At 37.9% G+C, this 25402-nt stretch overlaps 2 protein-coding genes across 2 annotated transcripts; both read left to right on the top strand.

Annotated features, from left to right (window-relative positions):
- Positions 1-4493: 4493 nt before the first annotated feature.
- On the top strand, positions 4494-5117 carry LOC131947286 (uncharacterized; the record flags this gene model as incomplete). The annotated part of the gene is made up of 1 exon (XM_059308456.1): positions 4494-5117. A coding segment is annotated over one exon (624 nt), but the record flags the coding sequence as incomplete, so codon positions are not given.
- A 6046-nt stretch (positions 5118-11163) lies between these two features.
- LOC131947282 (uncharacterized) lies at positions 11164-21698 on the top strand. Its single transcript, XM_059308441.1, has 6 exons — positions 11164-11382; positions 14958-15178; positions 15582-15720; positions 18258-19236; positions 20303-20487; positions 21232-21698. Exons 1-6 carry the CDS (start codon positions 11273-11275, stop codon positions 21527-21529), a joined length of 1932 nt encoding a protein of 643 aa, XP_059164424.1. The 5' UTR covers positions 11164-11272; the 3' UTR covers positions 21530-21698.
- The last annotated feature ends 3704 nt before the right edge of the window (positions 21699-25402 follow it).

Genomic DNA, 25402 nt, shown 5'->3' with positions numbered 1-25402 from the left:
TTCTGTCAGGCATCTCTTCGAGGGGGGGGGGGGGGGGGGGGCAACCGAAGTACGTTCTACCGCCCCCCCCCCCCGAACAAAATGGAATTTATATAGAAAATAAAATATATACTTCTAACAGTGTCGTCGTCGTCGTCGTCCCCCCCCCCCCCCCCGAAAATTTCAAGTGCCTCCCCCCCCCCCCCCACCCCCGCCGGAGAAAAAAGTCTGTAAGAAACACAGCCATAGACCATAAAGACCTTAGGCCATAGACCATTGGCTATAGACTTTAGGTAAAAGATTATAGACTATAAAAAAAGACTGGGAACCCAAAAAAACACCTTTTGTTTGGGTAGAGAAGTAGTGCGCTTAAGAGACTTCTGGTAGTCAATGGAAGTCTAAAATAGGTTTCATGGCGGAATGCAGGGGACGTCACTCGAGTAGAAAACGATCGATACATTCTTGAACAATAGTGATTTCTACAATAGTAACTACAAGCAAACAAATCAGGACAAAAAAAATCAGTAAATATAAGACACACGACGATCATGCTTGTTTTAGCAATCAATTAATTTCTCAGATCATATCAGCAGTTCTCATTTAACTCTCTCTCTCTCTCACACCTCTCTCGCTTTACATATCTAACTCTCTCTCTCTCTCCATATATATATATATATACACACACACACATATACATATCTATATATATATATATATATATATATATATATATATATATATATATATATATATATATATATATATATATATATATATATTCTAACTACAAAAAGTTCTGTGCTAGATAAATTATGAAATATTCACCATATAAATGAACAATGATTTTTGGAAATCGACTAGAACAGAAAGAATAAATCAATAACGGCTTACTATTAACTATTACAAATCTACAGAACAAAATGCTAGTATTGTCTCCATCATTGTAGCAGCAAAGTAAACATTAATGGAATAAAAGTTTGTATTTCAAAAATAAAATCATGCAAAAAATACTGTGCACTTTAATGACGAGAGGATTCAAGTAGGTCAAATTGTCACGTTACATGATTTGTGCGGATATAGCCTTAAGAGTTTTAGTTGGGGGAGTAGTGGGTGGGGGGGGGGGGGGAGAAAAGAACCGGGTGTCACCATTTACACATGTGACACCAAGGCAAAATAAATTGCTAAATGTACAGAAGAAAAATGATTTTAGCCTGTTCAATTAATGATTCATTAAAGTTCAATAGTCTTTTAGAATAAATTGGCGACGGGGGGGGGGGGGGGAACAATGCTATATCCAGGTATATTAATAACCGAATACAGGTTAACTCTGTTACTATTATATGTGCAAAATTGAAGCTATCATCCGGATGGGGTGGGGGTCAGAGGGAAGCAAGTTTTGGTTGAATATTTTCAATAACTTATACACACACACACACATACACATACACCACCTCCTAGATCATTATACATCTGGCACGTTTGTGGAATTATTTATTTATCAAAATTTGTGGAGATAAGTTGTTTCACTTCAAAGCAAAAACCTTTCAGTTTAAAAACATCACCATCAAAGAAGTGAAATAAATGGACAATATTTCTCCAATAAAAGTCAATAAAAATAGTCTGTTGTTTTCATCCATGGCGCGCATGTAAATGCGCTCATCGTTAGAAGGACGGACGGCCTTTATTTCTTTGGTCCTTCTGCGTAGTACTGTGTATAAAGTTAAAGGCTCGGCATCTAGTTCCGCCCTGCGCCAACTTTCACTTTGTCGCTTCCGGCGTTTAGCCTCTTTGTGTTTACGGCGACGCTAATGGTGGATAAAAATAATATCACAAATATCAATGTTTGATTTGGGCGTTAAAGTCGATAAATGTGTTTGATTCAAGCGTATACATATACAGCCATATATGTAGGTATATTATTTTTTAAAAACAAACTCAATTCTATATATATTATAACATATTTATACTAAACTAATGTATATTTTCATCTTTTCCCGTTCGCACCCAAGAAACATGGGACAGATGAAGTAGAGTTCATCTGTTTCAATGACCTTGGCATACATGGTATGGTCAGCGCTATGCCCAGTCACCTTAGTTGCCTCAGTCAGGTATTCATTAGAGCTGGTTGGACTCAGGTGCATCCTATAGACTCGCGAACGGGATCCAAAATCGTGACTTTTGGCTAGCTGTCGAGATCTCTATTATCCGACCAGCCCGTTCCGTTTTTATGTACACACACACACACACACACACATATATATATATATATATATATATATATATATATATATATATATATATATTATATAATATATTATATATAATATATGTGTGTGTGTGTGTGTGTGTGTGTGTGTACATAAAAACGTGTGCATGCACATACATGTAGCTAATGTACGTATTTGTGTAGGCACGTAATTGAAAAATGCAGTATAATTATAATCATTAAAAATTTCATTTTGTTTTTAATCTATGGTTGTACTCTTGTTTTTTTTTTTCAATGTTTGATGAAAAAAAATGTAAACTACGATAAAAAAACAATAAAAAATGTACCTGTTTTGTCATCCATGTGCGGCATGCTTGCGAGAATTCAGTCACTGCTCTTTACAGATGCGCGCGCAGCAAAGAGGTTAACCGCTCAACGGGAATTCACAGAATTAAACTCCCGTGAAAACGAAAGTAAAAATCCCATTAACAATGTCCGATATGACGTTTGTGTTAGGTCTTCATACAAAAGTAATAGCGTTACGTCTACAAAACAAGTTGCTTGAACCACGTGTAACGTCATTACGTCACACAATTTTAACACAATGTGTACCCCCACCACTAATGGTCACACTTCATCAAATTTTATCCCCAGCCACCCCTAAAAATATTTCTAAATAAATTTTTGTGTAGAAAAAAAAACACAAAATATTTGCAATTAGCGCTGAATTTAAACCCCTACGTCTTTCCTCACGAACACCACCATCCAACTGTATAACCCCCCTGCTCCTCCCCCTTTCCTCCCTCCACTACCCAGGTGCGTGACGTAATTTATAAAGAACAGTTTTGTGTTGACAATGTCGGTGAATCAAGTCACCTGATTATGTCCCTTTAGCTACGATAATCGATTTTTTTACACGCATTACAGGCGATCATTCAAAAACCAGGAAATAAATATGACGCCATTTCTTTCTTGGTATTATTCTTATACAAACTCTCGACCTCTAACTACATAAAAACTTGTATTAAAACAGCACCTTAAACTTAATACTGAAACCTCGTACTTTACGCTTAAGTTCATATCAATGTCATGTTTATTAATAGAGCAAATCAGCTTTGATAAGAAGGAATTGCGGGAATTGTATACAAAAGGCCAAAGGTGACATTTTTTGCTGGTAAAAAGATTTCAAAGAAGTTTTTTCTTTACAGGGTAAACATTCCTTACGTTTATACAGCACCTCGACCCCACGGGTGTTCTACAAAATGAGACACTCGTAGGGGGGTGGGAGGGTTCTTATTTTGTGACGAAGTGTGATGAGGGGGTGGGGTTCAGATGGTATGACGTCACACTTTTGCATTTAAAAAAAGTCATTTTAGAAATTGAATTTCCAGCCGTTATTTCAAGTTTTTTTTTAAAACCTGTTTTTATAAATTGTAATAGAAATCGATTAATATACTCTACATTGTTTAAAAAAAAAACCCTGTAAATTTGAGGGGGAGGGGGGGTGATATCTAAGGTATGACGTCATTTTACGGGATCTGGTTTTTGTGACAGTCTGTAACAATGAGAGGCAGGAGGTAAAAGTGTAAAAGTGTAAAAAACAAAAACACGACGTCATTTACGGATTCCCCCCCCCCCCCCATGATGTTTTGATATTACAATTAATTAACTGATTTAAGTAAGTCACAGAAAGAGAGGGGTCAAGTCACTTGTGGAAGTTTATAGTTTGACAGAAGTAAAGCAGCTCTTACAGACCTGACGGTCGATAGGGCAGAAGAAGTAGAGTTCCTCTTTTTATGTGACCATAGCGTACAAAGAGATAATGTGGTAGGTAATATATATATATATATATATATATATTATATATATATATATATATATATATATATATATATATATATATATATATATATATATATATATATATATATATATACTTCAACAAGCCTCAGACGCTTAACCCCCACCGCCCACATAGAATTTTAGCCCCGGTTAAAAAATATTTGAAAGAAACCCTACCAACATCGCAACACAAGAACAAAGAGTTTATAGTGTTAAACTTATCACATTCTTCTTCCAATATCGTATTAGTAGGCTAACGTCTTGTTTAAATTTAGACCTAGATTGCTGTCGGCTAGACTAACATTTTGCAGACCAGTTCGTTTGAAAAAGTAGTTTCAGTTTCATATTTCGTGGCACGCGTTTTTAAAAGTCGGTTATCTCCCTTGGATAAGTATACCAAAAAAATGTATTTTCGTCACAAATTACAACTGCAAACGTCAGCTTTTTGTTTTTGTTTTGAAAACAGCCGTGTCTAACAACGGAGAAGTTGATAACAGCCGTGTCTAACAACGGAGAAGTTGAAACAGCCGTGTCTAACAACGGAGAAGTTGAAACAGCCGTGTCTAGCAACGTAGAAGTTGAAACAGCCGTGTCTAACAACGTAGAAGTTGAAACAGCCGTGTCTAGCAACGTAGAAGTTGAAACAGCCGTGTCTAGCAACGTAGAAGTTGAAACAGCCGTGTCTAACAACGTAGAAGTTGAAACAGCCGTGTCTAACAACGTAGAAGTTGAAACAGCCGTGTCTAGCAACGTAGAAGTTGAAACAGCCGTGTCTAACAACGTAGAAGTTGAAACAGCCGTGTCTAGCAACGTAGAAGTTGAAACAGCCGTGTCTAGCAACGTAGAAGTTGAAACAGCCGTGTCTAACAACGTAGAAATTGAAACAGCCGTGTCTAGCAACGTAGAAGTTGAAACAGCCGTGTCTAACAACGTAGAAGTTGAAACAGCCGTGTCTAACAACGTAGAAATTGAAACAGCCGTGTCTAGCAACGTAGAAGTTGAAACAGCCGTGTCTAACAACGTAGAAGTTGAAACAGCCGTGTCTAACAACGGAGAAATTGAAACATCCGTGTCTAACAACGGAGACTAACAGCTAAGACGTTGAACCACCCGTGTCTAACAACGGAGAAATTGAAACACCCGTGTCTAGCAACGTAGAAGTTGAAACAACCGTGTCTAACAGTGGAGAAGTTGAAACAACCGTGTTTAACAACGGAGAAGATGAAACACCCGTGTCTAATAACGGAGTTGAATACCTTTTAAACTTGTTCTTTCTTAAAGAATATTTTCCTTTTATATGATTGGAACTCAGCTTTTTTCCCCCCAGATATTTACCGCTTTGAGGAAAACTTCCGGACGAGGTGTGGGAGGGATGGGGCCGGGGGGGGGGGGGGGGGGGGGGGGGAGGATTTGAAGGCGGGGGAAGGGCGAACACTGGGTAATGTATGTATTTCAGTATCATTTTTATATTTTTCTATTTCGTCTGGAAGGATGGGGGTAGGTGCGATGGGCCTAATGTAGGTCTGCGAAGAAATGCCTAAAAGAAACTCTGTTGGGACAGGACATTTTTGTGCTTGACATTTTGGAAATAGCCAATCCTTCCATTCCCCCCCCCCCCCTCCCCTCCCCTCTCCCCCACGTCACTGATTATCAGCGCTAACTAGAAGGAATTGAGCGCCACGAGTTATATTTCGTTTCAACAAAGTCGTTTTAGTTTCAGTTTTGGAACCTGGCGCTGGAACCGGAAATGTAGGTCATCATTTTATCTGCTTTATTTTCACGTCGGATGAGAAAATAAAATTCGTGTTTTTGAAACCTTTTTTTTTCAAATTTTTTAACCTAATAACAGAGTTGTTTTGTGCGTTTTTTTTTAAATAATGTTTTTGTTTTTCTAGTCATCCGCACAAGAAGTCTGAGACTAGAACGTTGAGAAAATATTTTGGCAGAGGCGTAGCGATGGGGGGGGGGGGGGGGGGGGCAGGGGGGTGACATATGTCCCCGGGCGCCGACCTTATGGGGCGCCAAAAAGTAATCGAAAGTTTGAGGGGGGGTGGAAAGCGAAAGTTAAAGGGGGGGGGTGCAAATCGATAGTTTGTCCCCGGGCACCGTGAAGGGTCGCTACGCCTCTGCATTAAATTTTAGGACGTGAAGCTTGGGACTAGAACAGAGTTTCTTCCAGGCATCTCTTAAAGTCTACCGTCTTCCCCCCCCGCCCCCCCCCCGGACGAAATGGAATTGATATAGAAAACATATACTTTTACTAGTGTCCGCCCCCCTCCTCCCCGGAAAATGTTGTCCGCCCCCCCCCCTCGAAAATATAAAGTCCCCCCCCCCCACTCCCCCCCCCCCCCCCCCCCCGGAGGAAAAAGTCTGGAAGAAACACTGGACTAGAAATTTAAGAAAAATGTTGTAATGTGATGCTTGAACTAGAAATTTAGGAAACATAATGTTTCTGAGATAATTATCTTGGAACTAGAAATTTAGAAAAAGAGTTTTTAACTAATATCTTGGGACTAGAAATTTAGAAAATAGAAGATTTTTTTACATCCCTTTTCTTGAATCTAGAAATTTAGAGAAAAAAAGATTTTGTTGACAATTTTCTTGGGACTAGAAAATTAAGGGGAAAAAACCCGTTTGCGATTAAGCGGTGGAGAACAGAGCTTTAGGAAAAAAAAACATTCTTGGGGCTAAGTGGTTGGGACATACGAAATTTGGGACAGTATGGACTTGACATTTAAACCAGACATTAAAAAGTCGGATGAAGAGTATTTGGTCTCATAACTGACAAGGTATTTAAAGGACACAAAATTATCAATAAAAATAAACGAACAAAGTTAGTTCTGCAAAGATGCTTAAATAATCAATAGAAAGAATAAGGGTTAAAACAGCCAAAACAAATTATTTTTAATCGACAATCAAGATTAAAATAATTTTAAAATCTAACGCTAAAAACACTAGTTTTTAAGATTAGTTTAGGATTTTTTTAACATGAATAAACTTTCACTAAAATTGTGGTTATAAATTTTAATTTTAAACAATTATAATCACATAGTATACTGCAATAATGTCAACTTTTGTGCCAATAATTATATTCAGTTTGGCTTAAACAATAATTTTGTATGGAATTAACTTGCAAATGTTATTTTTAATTCTAACAGAAAAATGATTTTAGATCAACAATAATTACATTATTTTTAATTAACCAATTTTTTTTTAAAATTCGCAAACCAAAGTTTATAATTTTTAAATACCTCATCTTCGAAGGCTGTTATACTTGTACGAATTGTACAGTATCAGAAGTCAACGTCATTTCTTCATGTCTGACCGAATTTTGGCGACGCTGACTATGGGGGGATAGCCTCAGAATAATGCTCTTGTTTCTGGAGGTATAATTTATATCTACACCGGATTCGTTCTTAGAACTGTAGTGAATTTAGTAATGTTTTGACGAAATGGGGATACTGAAACTGAAAGATTTTTTTTGAAAAATTGATGGCTCTCAACAGTAAATTGACAGCTTGGTATCCGATAAAGGGAAAATAACAAAAGTAGGTCACACACTAAATGAGTGATTGTTTTATCTGCGACATTTCTCAATGCTTGCCAAAGCAAGATTTTATTTGGTCTAGTCGAAGTGGTATTAGCAGACCTAAACGAAATTAAAATATGAGAATATTTTATACTTGTCTTAAAATTCTACTTTTAGCAAATAATGTACTAAAGTATTTTGATATTTTTGAAAAATCGAATATTATTTAGGTTCACTTATCTTAGTGCGGCGTATTTGTTATCTGACATGGATGAGTATCAGCGTATAAGAAAAATATTTTTAAAAATCAATACCCTCAATAGTTTGGTGTGTTGTGCTGTTAGCATATTAGCTCTATCAAATCAAACAAATTGTGTTTACTTTTTCACAGATTACTTCATTTTAATATATATATATATATATATATATATATATATATATATATATATATATATATATATATATATATATATATATATATATATATATATATATATATATATATATATATATATATATATATATATATATAAGGCACTCAGGCTTTGTGTGCAATTTTTTTTTACTGTTGAAAAATGCAACATGGTGAACAAAAACATGCACGTACAACATGGTGAGCAAAAACATGCAATGTTTGGTCTCATCTACTTTATAGATGACTTTTAGATCAAGGCTTTTTATTTTTTATCACACAACGACACCCACTCTCCAGATATTCATTCAAGCATTTGGGCGAAAAAGCAAAACATAATTTATATTAAAAATATTTACTTTACCAGGTGTCCGCCCTCCTCCCCACCCTCAGAAATTCTAAGTGTGCCGCCCCTCCCCCCCCCCCCACGAAAGTTTGAAGTTCCCCTCCTCCCCCGGACAACAAATGCCTGAAATAACCCTACCACTCCCTCAAACATGCATACATAAGAGTAGTGATTGGGGGGGGGGATTAATCATGGTCATGAATGACAATGGTTCTTAGAGTTCAAAATGCGTGTACCCATTGATGTGAATAGAGGGGGGGGGTGAATTACGGTTGGTGGGGTGAAGGTGAGATCAGCGAATGAGTATCGTAGTACTCACAGTTCAAGCACCGCACTAAATTGAACATAAACTGATCTTCGTTATGTGACCGAGTTCTTTAAACTTTGATATATAGAGGATATAACGTATACATACATAGACAGTTTGTGGCCATGTTTGACAACTGTAATTAAAATAAACCGGGAGTGATCTCCCCTTTCTCGAATGTTCTTATATAAAACTACAAGGGATGGCAACTCGGGATATGGACATGATTTTTAATCCATTTTAAATACTTTAACTTTTTAAAGTAGAATAAAATCTCGTAGAAAAAAGAATTGCACACCAGGTGAACGCCAAATAAAATGTGCATAATACTGCGGAATAATATTAGTACTTTATAAATTCACATGCGTTTTTTTTTGAGAAATCGGAAATAGCGTAAATTACTACTTCCGGTCAACGGAAACTACTCAAAATTTGAAAGAAGGCAGAGAATTAGATCTTTTACTTACATGTGAAATTTCATTTATATATCTGAAATAGTACTCAAGTTATAGTCTTTTAAAAAATTCAAAGTAAAAAAAGGTCCACTTCCGGTTATCGGAAATCGCTCAAAAGTTGATACGGATCTACAATTTTGATAAAATACTTATATATGAAATTTCATCAACCTAGCTGTAACGGTACTCAAGTTATCGTGTTTACACACGGACAGACAGACACTCACACAGACACGTAGACATATGGACTAGATTGCAAAATTATGTTTTTCCGTATCAGTGAGGTGTAAAACGTCGAGATTTGCAAAAAATCTCGATTTTTTTTTTCACGATTAAAAGACTTTCTCTATACTTCGTATATACGAGAAAGTAAAAATGTGCTTTTTACTTTCAATAAATAAAAGGTGAAAGGAGAGGGTGAAAATATGAACAGACAATTAATTAGATGTTTAAATTACGACTATGAAGGTATGTCTACTAACGTTAAATATTGCAATCTACATCGGTTACTGATGTATTTGTTTTTCAACTTGATAATGCTAAAAAAAAAATACCAAACTATTTTCTTTAGAACTTAAGCTCTATATAATTTTTGCAATTGCAAATAATAACTTAAAGTTGTATTTATATGTAAGGGGTCAACCTAAGGTGCAGGAATTTGAAATGAATGTAAAGTTAAGCGACGAATTAAGTCCTATTTGAAAATCCAAATACCAAAATTTAATTTAAGGGAAATAACTTTTACAAGATTAGCTAAATTAACCAAGTGTAGCTAAGACATGCTTGAAAATCACAGTAAAACGTTTTCATTTCATTACGTAATAATTATAATATAAATTTTATATTAGCTATGTAGCCTTGTAAAAACATAATATTCTACCGATTCAATACTTAACTGTAGGTTATGTTTGAAAGTCTAAAAACGGTAGCTTTATTATAATACACTTTTATTCAATTTTGATGATATATATTTTTAAGTGACCAATATTTTAAAATTATGTTAAATTTTGGATCCCCTAAATAAAGGGACGCTTTTAAAAAATTCAAACACGGGTAACTGTTTTAGACATTGCTAGAATTATTGATTAAATATTTAAAAAATATAATTTGACGAAAAAACATATTTTAAGGTTAGTTATAAGTTCCATCCTATTTAATATTATACATTCATACTTAAAGAGTGGTAATATAGATTCCTAAAAAACTAAAGATTTTTCAACTAGAGAACGCCCATCTACTACATTCACAACACATATCGAACTTCGATACCTAAACATAACTAGACTGGATGCTCCAGAACTACGACACCAACTCATTTAACTTTACCAAGTTCTACAAACGGTACTCCCAATCAACAACGACTTCACTGGACCTACTACTACACTCTAACAGAATCAATACTCCCGAACTCCAGAACTTCGATACTTCATCACCTGCATTCTCATTTCTCTACTATCAATCAGATTCCACTAGACCTTCGTCTACATAACAGCCTAATAAAAAATATGAAACTTTTAACACTGCGATGCTTTATACCTACGAAACCATATCAGCAACAACCTTCCGCTGTTACTCCCAAATCTAAACGATCCATCAAAACTTACCAAACAAGTACAATACTTTGAACACCCCGTCATTACAAAACTCTATACACCAGGGCAGATTTCTAATTCAAAATCAGAGAAAACGAGACTTACAAGCCCTATTAAAATTAGATAACCGTTTGAAATGTTCGAAATTTAAATTAAAAACTTATTTAATCGTTGTCTACATCAATTATGTGACACCAAATAATGTGGACGTTCTACTGACTTAGATCTGGATTCGAACTCGGGTTAGCAGCCTAACGCTCTACCGCTTAGCCATACCGTCCCATCATGAGAGGTCTACTCTATCACAAAGGTTGAGAACCACTGACTTTTTAAAATCTGGAGCTACACACAAAATCTAACACACACGTGAACGGAATTCAGCTCTTACACTGTGTTTGTTGACAACCGGCTGAATGCTAGAAAACCTCCGTCCATTCAATATGTACCTCTTCCCCACAATCCCCCACACCCCGAACTCAACCCTAGTGTGTTGAACACATCAGGTAGTTCAATCTCTATCACTGTGAAAAAGCTAACAAGAAATAAACAAACAAGGACTTGGGAAAGAATACAGTGTTAGCTTAAGGACGAAGATCAGGACAAGATGTTATGGAAGAAGTATATGGTTCTGTTTGGTGTTTTCCTAATTAACATCCCCAACGGTGTCACGTGGTACTATGGCAACCTGTTCTCTTACACGGCCTGCGTGTTTAAGTAAGTCTTTTGTTGTCTATTTAAGCCAGGGCATTGTCTTAAGGCACTCGATGGGTGGTTTTTACAAGCTTTTATTTAACTCACTTCCTCTGTCGACATTCTGTCGACAGTCTGTCTGTCTAGATGGAAACGCAGGCGTGAAAATTCGGAAACTTCTACTTGACCGATACGATTCAAAGTTAGCACGTGGGTCAAGACATGAAGACAATGTCTAGCCAACCACACCACACGCGTCATCACCTTCAATAGCTGCGCCATCACGTAATGGCTGCGTTCAAAAACCATTGCGCGCCTACTGAACGTGATGTTCAGTAGGCGCGCAATGGTTTTTAGTCATGTAACTCTATCCTAATTTATAAAAGCCCAATGTGCGCACATCTCTCTCTCTCTCTCTCTCTTTCTCTGTCCGCAAAAAATTTTCGCCGGACATCACGTCAGAATCGGCAGCGATATATCGAGAATTTTTTACGGACTTTTGTTGAAAATAATATGTTAGATGTTTTAAATGTATAACCACAAAATTATTTAAAGAAGAAAAATAAAAAATAAAGGCGTATTCGAATATAGAGAAACAGTATTATTTATGCAACCGGAAAAGCATTAATATATGTGAAAAAGAACGCATAAAACTGTGACGTCACTATTGCTTATACATTAACTAATGACGTCATCAGCCGTGTTTAGAATGAAAAGAAATGAACTATTTCATTCAAATTTGATTTAGATCTACGTACACTATGAAATGTATACAATACAATTTTTCCGGCCTAAACTCATAAAATTTATTTTATGTATTTGGATTCTAGATCTAGAGATTCTAGATCTAGACTAAATCTAAATCTACGCAATAACTAGATCTAGACGTAGACGCTAAGATCTAGATTTAGACTCTAACTTCTCTAAAATCAATTCCAAAAATAAATTTCTATATTAGGACTAAACTATTTCAAGACTTATTTATTTTATACAAAATCTTTGTTATGAACTGGCTAATTTGGGATAAAAAAATTAATTTGAAAGAATAGGCATATTCGCGTAAGTTAAGATTTTAAAATACGTGTTTCATTCTCCGTATTTTATAAGGTGCCTAAATAGCGGAGATGTTAGTGTACATTAAACCACGCAGGTGGTGCGGGTTCGAGACACAGCAAGTCAGCTTGGTTAATGTATTCTTTTTTATTATGCTCGGGCTAAACCTAAAAAAAAAATTCTTTTAGGAATCTAGCTCTAGATCTAGATTGTCGGGTGTCCGATAGGGCACTTCCCGGCGCCGCAGGCGCTTCAAATTTGGCATGATCTTGCCTTGGTGCGACAGAACACGGGGGCCGGTTGGCCGAAAAGTCTACGATGTGGGGGGTCAAAACTGACCTCGACTGACCGGTACCTTATATGAGCTATAAATCGAAAAAAAATGTCCACGGAGGAACCTCTTCATAACTCTTGAGGTCGTAGACCGACCTTCGGGCGAATTAATTAAGCATTCAAATTCTCAATGTTTTCGAAAGCCTAAGCGAAGCTGGGCAGCATGCCTAGTTGTAAATAAAACATGTAAAGTACTGAAAAAAAAATTCATAGAAAACGTTTTAATAACAAGCTTTTATGTAATGATGCACTAAAAAGTAGAAAATAAATTATAGACTACTATTTAAATAACTATAAAGAAAAGCGTGGGTGTCTTCCTTAACATTAGTAAAGGTATCCAATAGATACTAAAGTGACCCACGCTTTTCTTTATAGTTATTTAAATAGTAGTCTATAATTTATTTTCTACTTTTTAGTGCATCATTACATAAAAGCTTGTTATTAAAACGTTTTTTATGAATTTTTTTGTAAATACTTTGCTTTAAGACACTTTACGGAAGTTGTTAGAAAAGCAAAAGAAACACCATTCATCAAAGACATTGGTGGTATATGTTCAACAAGTGTCTGATAAAGGAATCTTTTTAAGGGGTGTTAGGTAAACAAAGTATTAGTATAACTTGCTAAAGACAAAACTAACTAGTAACCAAAGTATTAGTATAACTTGGGGGGTCGGCGTGGTCGAGTCGGTAAAGCTCATGGTTGCTAAACCGAAAAGTCTCGAGTTCGAACCCTCGGGCAGATGAGGCTCGCTAGCTGGGGACAGCCACTCTTCTAGGAGAGACAACTCCAAAATTAAACAACTGCTGCCTTGTAGTAATCCAAAAAGAAAAGCAGGCTGAAATCGGAGTCAATGGCCTCAATGGCGCATAACCAGTTGACACGTAACGCTTAATTGTGTTGGAGGCGTGATCGAGTCGGCAAAAAGCTCATGGTTGATAAATTCGAATAAAGTCTCGAGTTCAAACCCACTGGCAGATAAATCTCGATCCCCCCAACACTAATAATTAAGAACGAAGAAGAAGAAGAAGAAGTATAACTTGCTAAAGACAACACTGACAAGTCTAAGTATTAGTATAACTTGCTAAAGACAACACTAACCTTAACCCAACTCCTTCTCTAGCCTCTGAAAGGTCTTAAGAGCTAAAACTGATTCGCCAATACTACTAACCTCCGAACACGTCTATTTTTAGAAGCGTCTAGGCATTGTTTTAAAACACGATGGATAGTCTTAGAAAGAGATGAGGTTATGTGATCTCAAGGTAGAGCACACAGTATTAAATGACCAGAGCTCGAATCTTGAATTAGTCAGTGCATGTCTAAAGCTTTCATCAGAACACAAATCCCATGTCCTACCATAATCCTTAAACAAATCTAGCCCTGAAACTAAACCTAATAAACTATAAACAACCTGATATTCCGTTTTTAGGGAGGTTGCATTGTCGAACACTAGGAAAAAAATATCCGGAAAAAAAGTCTGAATCGTTGTAGTTTGTATTACTGAACGCAAGCAGATAAAACTGCAAGCAAATGTTAAAGTTTAATTATGAGGTTATGTGTGTGTATGCAGTGTTTCAGACTTTTTTCGTGGGGGGAGGGGTGGAAACTAAATTTTCCGGGAGTGGGGGGGGGGGAGGGGGGGAACTGACACTGGTAAAAATATTTTTTTTCTATATAAATTCTATTCGTTCAGGGTGCCTGAAAGAAACTCTGAATACTGTGATGTAGACACTGAGTCAGCTGAACTTAATACTACTTGCCTTACATCTAGACTCGCTTACAGAAATAATTTTTAAAAATTTCAATAACTAGACAAATCAGATATCAATTAACATCATTCTCTTGTGGGTTTTAGAATCGAGGTGGCATTTTTCTACAAGTGTAATGCCCTGGGGCAAAAAAAAAAATTACTCTAAAAACACTAAAACATTAAAATCCCAAAACAATATCACTAAGGTTAACCATTCGATGTGACTAGACCAGCAATCCAACAATACAATTATTTGAAAATTCCATTACCACAGGAAGTTCCGGGTGTGTATTACAACGTTATCGCCCCTTTTATTACAACGTTATCACCCTTTTTAAAAATCACATTATCTCCCCTTTTATTACAAAGTCATCGCCCTTTATTTGATCCACTCTCGGGCAATATAAAACAAATTCTCTTACTTCCCACATGTTTTTATTGTAAAGAATTCCCTATTTGTATCCAGGCGGTACCAAAAGTCCAACGTCGAGTCGCCATGGCTGATGTCTGTGGAGGTGGGCTGCTGGACTCTGGGCATCATCCTTGGTGGTCTGTTGGAGGCCCACGTCGGACCGCGGTGGACCATGTTTATTGGTGCCCTGTTCTTCAACGCTTCCTTCTTCCTCACCTACCTCACGGTGCAGCATAGCCTGGTGACCTTTATCCTGACACTCGGTGTCATGTCAGGTTAGTATCCTATTTTTTGTGTCCCATTTGTAGTATCCCATTTTAAGTATCCCATTTGTAGTAAACCCATTCATGGTATCCCATTTTAGTACATTTTTAGTACTCCCTTTTAGTACCTCATTTTCAGTCCCCATTTTCAGTACCCCATTTTCAGTGTCTAATTTTCAGTATGCCATTTTCAGTATGCCATTTCTCTCATTTTCAGTGTCCCATTTTCAGCATTCTGTTTCCTAGTATTTGGGTTACCGGTATCTAACATTAAACTCCTCTGAAATTGAACCCGGATTCGAACTCGAGACTTTAGGCTTAGCAGTCTAGCTCTACTGCTAGGCCACGCCGTTCCATATAATCGTCATTTGTGGAGTTGATACATTTTCAGTATTGAAAATTATTTTTGCTGCAGGTCTGACGGATGGGATCCTGAATTCTGCGAGCCTGTCTTTTGTTGTCATGTGGGCCAAGACACATGTGGGCCTTGCCACGGGGATAGCCACAAGCAGCCTGGGTGTGGGGGCTGTGTTCATTAACCTCATCATTACCAGGTAGAGAGATGTTCATTAACCTCATCATTACCAGGTAGAGAGATGTTCATTAAACTCATCATTACCAGGTAGAGAGATGTTAATTAACCTCATCATTACCAGGTATAGAGATGTTCATTAACCTCAGCATTACCAGGTAGAGAGATGTTCATTAAGCTCATCATTACCAGGTATAGAGGTGTTAATTAAGCTCATCATTACCAGGTATAGAGATGTTAATTAACCTCATCATTACCAGGTATAGAGATGTTCATTAAGCTCATCATTACCAGGTATAGAGGTGTTAATTAGACTCATCATTACCAGGTATAGAGATGTTAATTAACCTAATCATTACCGGGTATAGAGATGTTCATTAACCTCATCATTACCAGGTATAGAGATGTTCATTAGCCTCATCATTACCAGGTATAGAGATGTTCATTAACCTCATCATTACCAGGTATAGAGATGTTCATTAACCTCGTCATTACCAGGTATAGAGATGTTCATTAACCTCGTCATTACCAGGTATAGAGATGTTCATTAGCCTCATCATTACCAGGTATAGAGATGTTCATTAACCTCATCATTACCAGGTATAGTGATGTTCATTAACCTCATCATTACCAGGTATAGAGATGGTCATTAACCTCATCATTACCAGGTATGGAGATGTTTATTAATCTCATTACCAGGTAGAAAGATGCTCTTTAATTAACATCATTACCAGGTATAGAGATGTTCATTAACCTTATCATTACCAGGTATAGAGATGTTCATTAACCTCATCATTACTAGGTATATAGATGCTCTTTAATTAACCTCAACATTACCAGGTATACAGATGTTCATTAACCCCATCATTACCAGGTATAGAGATGTTCATTAACCTCATTACTAGGTATAGAGATGTTCATTAACCTCATCATTACCAGGTAGAGAGATGTTCATTAACCCCATCATTACCAGGTATACAGATGTTCATTAACCCCATCATTACCAGGTATAGAGATGTTCATTAACCTCATCATTACCAGGTATAGAGATGTTCATTAACCCCGGCATTACCAGGTATAGAGATGGTCATTAACCTCATCATTACCAGGTATAGAGATGTTCATTAATCTCGTTATTACCAGGTATAGAGATGTTCATTAACCTCATCATTACCAGGTATGGAGATGTTTATTAATCTCGTTATTACCAGGTATAGAGATGTTCATTAACCTCATCATTACCAGGTATAGAGATGTTTATTAATCTCATTATTACCAAGTATAGAGATGTTCATTAACCTCATCATTACCAGGTATAGAGATGTTTATTAATCTCATTATTACCAGGTATAGAGATGTTCATTAACCTCATCATTACCAGGTATGGAGATGTTCATTAATCTCATTATTACCAGGTATAGTGATGGTCATTAACCTCATCATTACCAGGTATAGAGATGTTCATTAACCTCATCATTACCAGGTATAGAGATGTGTATTAACCTCATTACTAGGTATAGAGATGTTCATTAACCTCATCATTACCAGGTATAGAGATGGTCATTAACCTCATCATTACCAGGTATAGAGATGTTCATTAACCTCATCATTACCAGGTATAGAGATGTTCATTAACCTCATCATTACCAGGTATAGAGATGTTCATTAACCTCATCATTACCAGGTATAGAGATGTTCATTAACCTCATCATTACTAGGTATAGAGATGTTCATTAACCTCATCATTACCAGGTATAGAGATGTTCATTAACCTCATCATTACCAGGTACTTTTGACAAGGGTTAGGGCTGTGGTTAGACTAGGTCAGGGGTCTCCAAACTTTTCAGTCCAAGGGCCACATTAACTATCAAATTTCAGTTCAGGGGCCAGTTTCTTCCAGAAATATCTTTGATTTTTTCTGGGACAAGTTCCTCAGCCATCACCAACAAACGTTTTTTTCGTGGACAAAAAGATCTCCGCGGGCCGGATGATAGGACATCGCGGGCCGTAGTTTGGAGACCCCTGGACTAGGTTGACAGAGATGTTTATAAGAATTTTTTCTATATTAACATGTGTTTACCGGGTTTGATAATCGTGGGTTGTGGTAAAGAAAGTATCGCTACGTAAATTACGCCAGTTTAATCGTAAAGACAAGGGAATTAGTTGCATTATAAAGAGGGATCGAATCCGTAAGGCTTTTAACCAGTAACTTGAGAAGTCAAAGTCACGTTTCTTAACAGTGCAGTTCATAATCTTAACGACGTCTTTACATGCTTGTAATAGATTTTAGAGTCAGGGTTACGTTTAGGTTTCAGAGATGTGTGTATTAAAATACGCACACTCACCAGTTTTAAATAATTTTAAGTACAAACAAAATATATAGATTTTATTTAAAACAGGTATATAATGCTTTGCAAAAGTGGTTAACCAAAAAATATACCCAGATGGGTATGCGCTGACTTAACTCTATGAAACATTACTTGGTGAAAAGTTTAGTTTTTATTTGACGTTTCAGTGATAATGAAGTAGTACTTGTATTACCTCTTTTTTTTCTTCTAGATTTGTAAATCCGGACAACGAGATACCGGACAAAAGAGACGGACATTTGCGGATATTTACGCAGGAAGACATATTGGAACGCGTGCCCTTGGTGTTTTTAATCCTGGGGTGTGTCGGCTCTCTGTTTCACACCCTCGGTTTCGCTTTGTTACGGTATCCGGAGAGAGATGACGTCAACAGGTCGGTGAACGAGAGGAGCCGACTATCCAGTGACACGGCCAGAGGATACAGTACACACAGAGGCGTTCATGTTATCAGAAGCATCTCGCGAAGATCTACCTCGAGACAGGCTAAAAATAACTCAACCGGAAGTCAAAATGACGAGTCGTCGCATCGAGAGTGCGGGCCGCTAACACAGGCAGAGTTTATACCCGATGTTAGAGTTACCTACCCTGCGTTAGTGGTGGCGGGTGGCGAGTCAGAAACGGAAGAGAGTGACCAGACGTTTCATAGCATTTACCGCGAGAATACGTCACCAAAGGATGTTTCTATGATGGAGCCAGCGATAACAAGCGCGGCGAATTCTCTCATAGACACCATCTCGTACAACGAAACCCTACTCGCAGCGCAAGCCGGATGTAGTGAAATCGCCAAAAGTGACCACTCCGACTCGCTGACCGATTTCGCAAGCGATTTGGACTCTGATGAATTTCAAACCCGGGTGCAAGATCTTTCCCGAAAAAGCATCGAGAATTTGGATTTCCAAAGTTTGGAACAAGCGACTGAAGAGCGTTGCACAGGATCGTTTGAAAGCGTCCGAAACTTGGACCTCACGCGAACAATTAACGAGGACGAGAGACTGAAACTAGAGGGCGCTGCCGAAGAATACGTCTTCGTGCTTCCGGAGTTTCCCGAAGTGGAAGAGTTTTCCCCGAAGTTGATGTTGAAATCTCCAACATTTTATATACTAGTTCTGCTTCAGTTTGCTATGGATTTCGCATTGGTCACGGTTTCAAATTTTTATAAGCTTTTCGGTCAGGTAAGTTTAGAGAAGAAACAATAACGCTATTAATAATATTTAAAATTTATTTAAATTTCAATCAACACTCTGATTTTCAATGTCGGGCTTTAAGTATGTCTAAATTTATATCAAGAGAAGTTATTTAAATTTCTTTTTTATGAAACTCGCCCAAAAGTGTATTGAAATTTTAACCAACATCAATGGTAAGCAAACGAATAAATCACTCCTTAAAACCGATGATGGCGCATACGTTAAAGTTCCCTTTCCAAACCTGACGGTCTATAGGGCAAGTGAAGTAGAGTTCACTTGTTTCTGTGACCTCGGCATATGAAGAGATAGTGTGGTCAGCACTATGCCCAGCCGACTTTACTTTTCCTATTTCCTAACGTGAGTTAGGTATACACCAGAACTGCGAGGACTAATGGCCATCTAGGTGATAGCGCATGGTGATAAGAGTGTCTTGCAGAATTTTTTCTCCGGGGGGGGGGGGGGGGGGGGGGGCACTTGAAATTTTCGGGGGGGGGGGGGCGGTAGATTTGCTTCGGGGGGGAACACTGTTAAAAGTATATATTTTCTATATAAATTATAGAAATTTCATTTCGTTCGGGGAGGGGGGGGGGGGGCGAAGAGATGCCTGGAAGAAACTCTGATGGTGATTATCTAATGCCGACTACACCCAAGTGCTAACCCGCTACAAGATGTAGTGTAAACGTTATTCTTTAAACAAAACTTGCAAACGGTGATCTCTTCATCTGATGTTCAGGTACGGTCCAGAAAGAATTTATCCCGGTGTCTCTTGAGCATGTTTCTTTCACGCATCTCTCGGGGGTGGGGGGGTGGTGTGAGGTGGGGGGGCACTGTCCCCTCCCTCGGAGCAATTCCACTGCCGCATCCCCATCCCCATAGAAATATTATTTATATAGAAAATGTATACTTTAACCAGTGTCGTCGTCGTCCGACGGAAGTTTCAGGTCCCCCCACCCCCGGAAGTTTCAAGAGCTCTCCCCCAGGATAAATATCAGAAAGAAACCCTGCTCCCTAGGTAAAAAGTCTTACATTTAACAAAGTCTGATCTATTCCCCAGACCTGGCTGGACGATGACCACACGCTGGCCATCCTAGGAACCGTCATGACCGCTTCTACCATCCTGCCCAAGCTTTTTCTCGGCGCCTTTCAGGACCGGGTGGGGTTAAAGGGCACGTGGATCATCTTGACCTCAGGCACGAGCATAACATCCGGGTTTTGGTATTTCACGCCATCAGCTAGCAAGTGAGTTTTTGATTGGTCCTGTGGTGTAAAAAATCGTGCTTTTGATTGGCGTGCTATTTAAAATTAACCTACACTTGAGTTAACTTTATCGGAATGAGTTGGTCTTCAATATTCTTCATGTGGTTTGTCATTTGAAAACTATTATTGTTAAATACACTTGTAACTAGAAGGTATAACTGATACCTTCCACTGATGGATATACTTCGTGTGGACTATCTTCTTTATGTGGTTTGTTATATGTAAAATATTTCTTTAAATGCTAGAGGACTTTTTTCTTCTTTTTTTCCGTGGGGGGGGGGGGGGGGGGGGGGGGGGTGGCACCTTGAAATTTTGGGGGTGGGGGGTGCTAAAATTGTACACTGATAAAAGTATATATTTTCTATATAAATTTTATTTCGTTGGGGGGGGGGGGGGCGCAGAGCCTGGAAGAAACACTGTTAGAGGATTAGAATGTACAACTTCGATACCTTCCACAGATAGTTGTACTTCGTGTGGACTATCTTCTTCCTGTGAAAACTATTTCTTTAAATACTTAGTTACTAAACTGTATAACTGATACTTTCCACAGATGGTTGTATTTCGTGTGGACAATCTTCTTCATGTGGTTTGTCATTAAATACTAGAGCACTAAAATGTTTAACTGATATCTTCCACAGATGGTTGTACTTCGTGTGGACTATCTTCTTCATGTGGTTTGTCATTAAATACTAGAGCACTAAAATGTTTAACTGATACCTTCCACAGATGGCTATACTTTGTATGGACAATCTTCTTCATGTGGTTTGTCTGCGCCTTCGACAGCTTAGTGGTCGCGGGCGTGGCCGAGACGTACGGCCTCTACAGGTGTAACCTCAAGTACGGCCTTGTTGCCTTGTTCAGCACAGTCCTGCAGCTATCCTCGCCGCCATTGATCAGCCTCGTTTTGGATGAGTTCAGCTGGCTCGGGTTGTTTCTCTCGTGCAGTGCTCTACATTTGCTGTGTCTTGTTTTGGTTGTGTTCGTCTTGCCAAATAGACAGACTTTAGCTGAGCGTCGAGCTTAGGTACAATAAGTTGTTGGTTATTGTCGTTTGTGAGTCCTTTATTTATTCTTGAATGATCATGCACACCGTTTATTTTCCTTTCATGGCTCTAAACTTTAATTTCAATTTTATTGAAAAGCTGTTTTACAATTTTAAAAAAAAATGGAATATTTTTTTTTTTAAAATAACCAAAGTATGTGGAAAAGAACGTAGTATCAAACCTCTGAATTATTTTTTATAAGCTAATAGTTCAAATGTGTAGCAAACTTTTCAATTTGTCGAATACTCAAATATCCTTGTTTCAACAAAAGTAGCCTACATAACAAATGCTAAACTTTTACAACAGCCAATGTGGCAGATCAGAATTCACTTTTTCGATATAAAAGATTACTTGCTATGTTTGTATATTTACTTTATTACATGTAAAATACACTTTAAATTCATGCTATGTTTTGAAACATTAAAATTGGGGAAATATCTTGATTTGTTGTCTGTTTATAGAATGTACCAGAACATCGTTTTAGGAAACGGTACTCTATTCGCCGGGAAATAAAGTGCCACTTCCGGTTTTCAGAAATCGTTCAAAATTTGATTGAAACATGCGCATAAAATCTAATACTTATAGATCTATGTGCAATTTTATCCACCTATCTTAAACAGTGCTCTAGTTCTTAGCTTTTGGAAAGTCCAAAAGTGCTGTCATTGACGCTTGAGGAGGTGTCTAGCTGTGATGTATTTCGTTCGCTGTTTTCACTGTCTTTGTTGCGTCTACGGATGCTTGTGGTGGTGACAGGGTGGGGCTGAGAAGGCAGCAGCTCGGGACCTCCAATTGTTAGCGGAAGGTTTAAAACGTCTAAAGGTGTCAAAGTCTCAGAATTACAATATATCCGTTATATTCCCTATACGATAAATTAAACTGTCAAAATCTCGCAACCATTAGGATGCGTTGAGAATTGGTGAAAACAAAGCCATTACGATGCGTTGAGAATTGGTGAAGACAAAGCCATTACGATGCGTTGAGAATTGGTGAAGACAAAGCCATTACGATGCGTTGAGAATTGGAGAAAACTAGGCCATTACGATGCGTTGAGAATTGGAGAAAACTAGGCCATTACGATGCGCTGAAAAGTGGTGAAAACAAAGCCATAGCGATTCGTCCAGAAACAGCCAATACCAATCGTCGGCTAGACTAGTAATTGGCTGGAAGATACATTTTCTAACTAGTCGTTGGCCGGAAGTCACATTTTCTAAGTAGGCATCTTGAGGCCATCAGTCTGGTAACGTCTGTCTGCCTTTACATTACGTTGAAAAGTGGCGAATCAGAAGTGTTGAAAACAAACCTTTCCTAGGTGTTTGCTAGAGGATAAGTTTTCTAACCACCAGGACGCCGCAAGACTCGTACTATGATTAATGGTGGGCGTGTTGACACTTTCTTCAACTAGACGTGTAGACTCGTACCCACTATTGATTTGGCTGGAAGACACGTACCCATAGGTCGTTGACAGGAAGATGCGTACTCACTAGTCGTTGGCCGGAAGTCACGTACTCACTAGTCGGTGGCCGGAAGTCCCGTACTCACTAGTCGGTGGCCGGAAGTCACGTACTCACTAGTCGTTGGCCGGAAATCACGTACTCACTAGTCGTTGGCCGGAAGTCACGTACTCACTAGTCGTTGGCCGGAAGTCACGTACTCACTAGTCGTTGGCCGGAAGTCACGTACTCACTAGTCGTTGGCCGGAAGTCACGTACTCACTAATCGTTGGCCGGTAAGACAAATACATCTATCACAAAATGTTTTAAAGCTTAATGACTCATTATGTCATCAAATTTGCAGTTAGACGATTGGTAAAGTCATGAAGATCTTATTACAACAGCTCATTGTTCCTCAGTGAAAGAAACTCTGGACAAAGTCAAGTTTCAGGATCATAACCGCACGTCGTTTTGAACTTGCCAAAGAGCGCAGGGGTCAAACAAAAAATCGGACGTCAGAGAAGGCACAACACATGCGGAGTAAAGAGGACGTATTGTAATCGTGCAAGAAATCGAAATTTTTATTATTAAATCTCGACGTTTCCGAGTTGGAAAAACTTGGATACGCAAAGTTGTATATGTACGAGTGTGTGTGTAAACACGATGCTTGAGTACCGTTTCATTTAGATAAGTACAAGAACGTTCCCCGTGGTGTAATGTGAACCGCGGACCAAAAACATGCTTACCCTGGCGTCCGCACCTAGGGAGAGCCTCAGTGTTTCTTCCAAACTTTTTTCTCCGGGGGGGGGGGGGGGGGGAACTTGATATTTTCGGGGGAGGGGAGGGGGGCGGACACTGGTAAAAGTATATATTTTCTATATAAATTCCATTTCGTTCGAAGGGGGGGGGGGCAGCGGTAGACTTTCCTCAGGGGGGGGGGGGGGGCAGAGTTCCCCCGTGGAGATGCTTGGAAGAAACTCTGGAGAGCCTTCCCCATGCATAACATTCTTCAGCTTTGACGAAGACAAAGTGTCCACACCGATGACGGAAGGAAGGAAGGAAGGATAGACTGACACACTACCTGGCCGCTTATATTATGCGCAAATGTGTATACACTTTCAAACGATTTTCGGTAACCAAATGTGGTACTTTACTCTATTTCCTTAGGGATTACTTGCGTACAGTAACACTGTTTCAGTCAGTTCTTATACTTAGATTAACATTTCTGAGTGACCTCGTGTATACGAAAGTGGTTCTTTCCAGTTTCTAAAATACTAATAGTTTTAGTTAGGTGCACGAAATTCAATATAGAAGTAGAAAGATCGCATAGCTGGTTTTTATCAACCTTTTAGTGATTTCCGTTGACCGGAAGATGTACTTTACTCTTTTTCCTATTTAAAAAAAAACTTTCAGAATGTAATACTTTATATCGTATTCTCATGAAGCATATTCTAAGAACTTTTCGCAGCTATGTGTTTTCTCGCCAACCGAGCTCTTTTGTCACAAAGTACTATATTTCTATAGCTAAAAGTGCCATCTAAACCCTTTCTGTTACTATAATATTATAATTTACGATACCGTTAGGGGCAACTCAATTCTGCATTATGTTTCGTTGAGTAGGTCGAGCTGCTTATATTCAAATTACATTACCCATTGCATTATGCCTTCCTGTACGTGCGCACGGAGACCATCCTTTGTATTACTAAATCTATGATAATCCTTATAACTAGCACTTTAATATAAATTATAATTTAGTATCGTATAACTGGCAGTACTTGGGTATTAAAACTTGTATAACTAGCAAGTACATTTTTTTCGTCCTGTGTTATTTAATAACTAGAGATCTATAAAACGTGGAGAAAAAAAAGCGAGATTGGTTTTCGCTGAACTTTCTCGAGTTTCAAATTCTGAATGTTTTTGAGAAATCAGAAATAGAACACTAATTTTTACTCTCCCTCTTACACACTTTAATTTGAATAGAATCGCGTAGAAAAAGAATTGCGCATCAAAAATGATACAAATTAATCAAATTATTGTGTTCTATTTATTTTAAGAAATCGGGAATAGTGTAAAGTACTACTTCTAGTCACCGGAAATCATTCAAAATTTGAGGGAATAAAGAGTATAAGATCGTTTAGATCTCTACCTATGTTTGAAATTTTGTTCTTTTACCTGAAACGGTACTTATGTTAATGAAACCCCCAATGGTATGCCTGGAAGAAACACTGACTGAAACAATCCTGAAATTATTATGTTCCCCCTGGAAAGAGTAATGTACAACTTTGAATATAATTCAATACTTATGTTTGAAATTTCATGTCACCTCGACACTTTTTCTTTTTCTTTTGTATTTAATATTTATTGAAATTTTAATTTATTATTCATTAACTCTTAATATTTTATACACATGTCTGTGTCAGCAAA

Source organism: Physella acuta, unplaced genomic scaffold (genome assembly GCF_028476545.2).
Source record: "Physella acuta isolate Inbredline_101_S28 unplaced genomic scaffold, ASM2847654v3 ptg000056l, whole genome shotgun sequence".
Classification (NCBI taxonomy): Eukaryota; Metazoa; Mollusca; class Gastropoda; family Physidae; genus Physella; species Physella acuta.
Note: the sequence above shows the minus strand (reverse complement) of the source record. Positions and strands in the feature narration are given on the sequence as shown.

What these genes read in the sequence shown, in the direction of transcription:
- LOC131947282 (XM_059308441.1), top strand. Translation starts at nt 11,273, where the DNA reads ATGTTATGGAAGAAGTATATGGTTCTGTTTGGTGTTTTCCTAATTAAC. An exon ending in ATTAACCTCATCATTACCAG is followed by an intron (nt 15,721 to 18,257) that starts GTAGAGAGATGT and finishes TTTTTCTTCTAG; the next exon opens with ATTTGTAAATCCGGACAACG. An exon ending in TTCACGCCATCAGCTAGCAA is followed by an intron (nt 20,488 to 21,231) that starts GTGAGTTTTTGA and finishes TACCTTCCACAG; the next exon opens with ATGGCTATACTTTGTATGGA.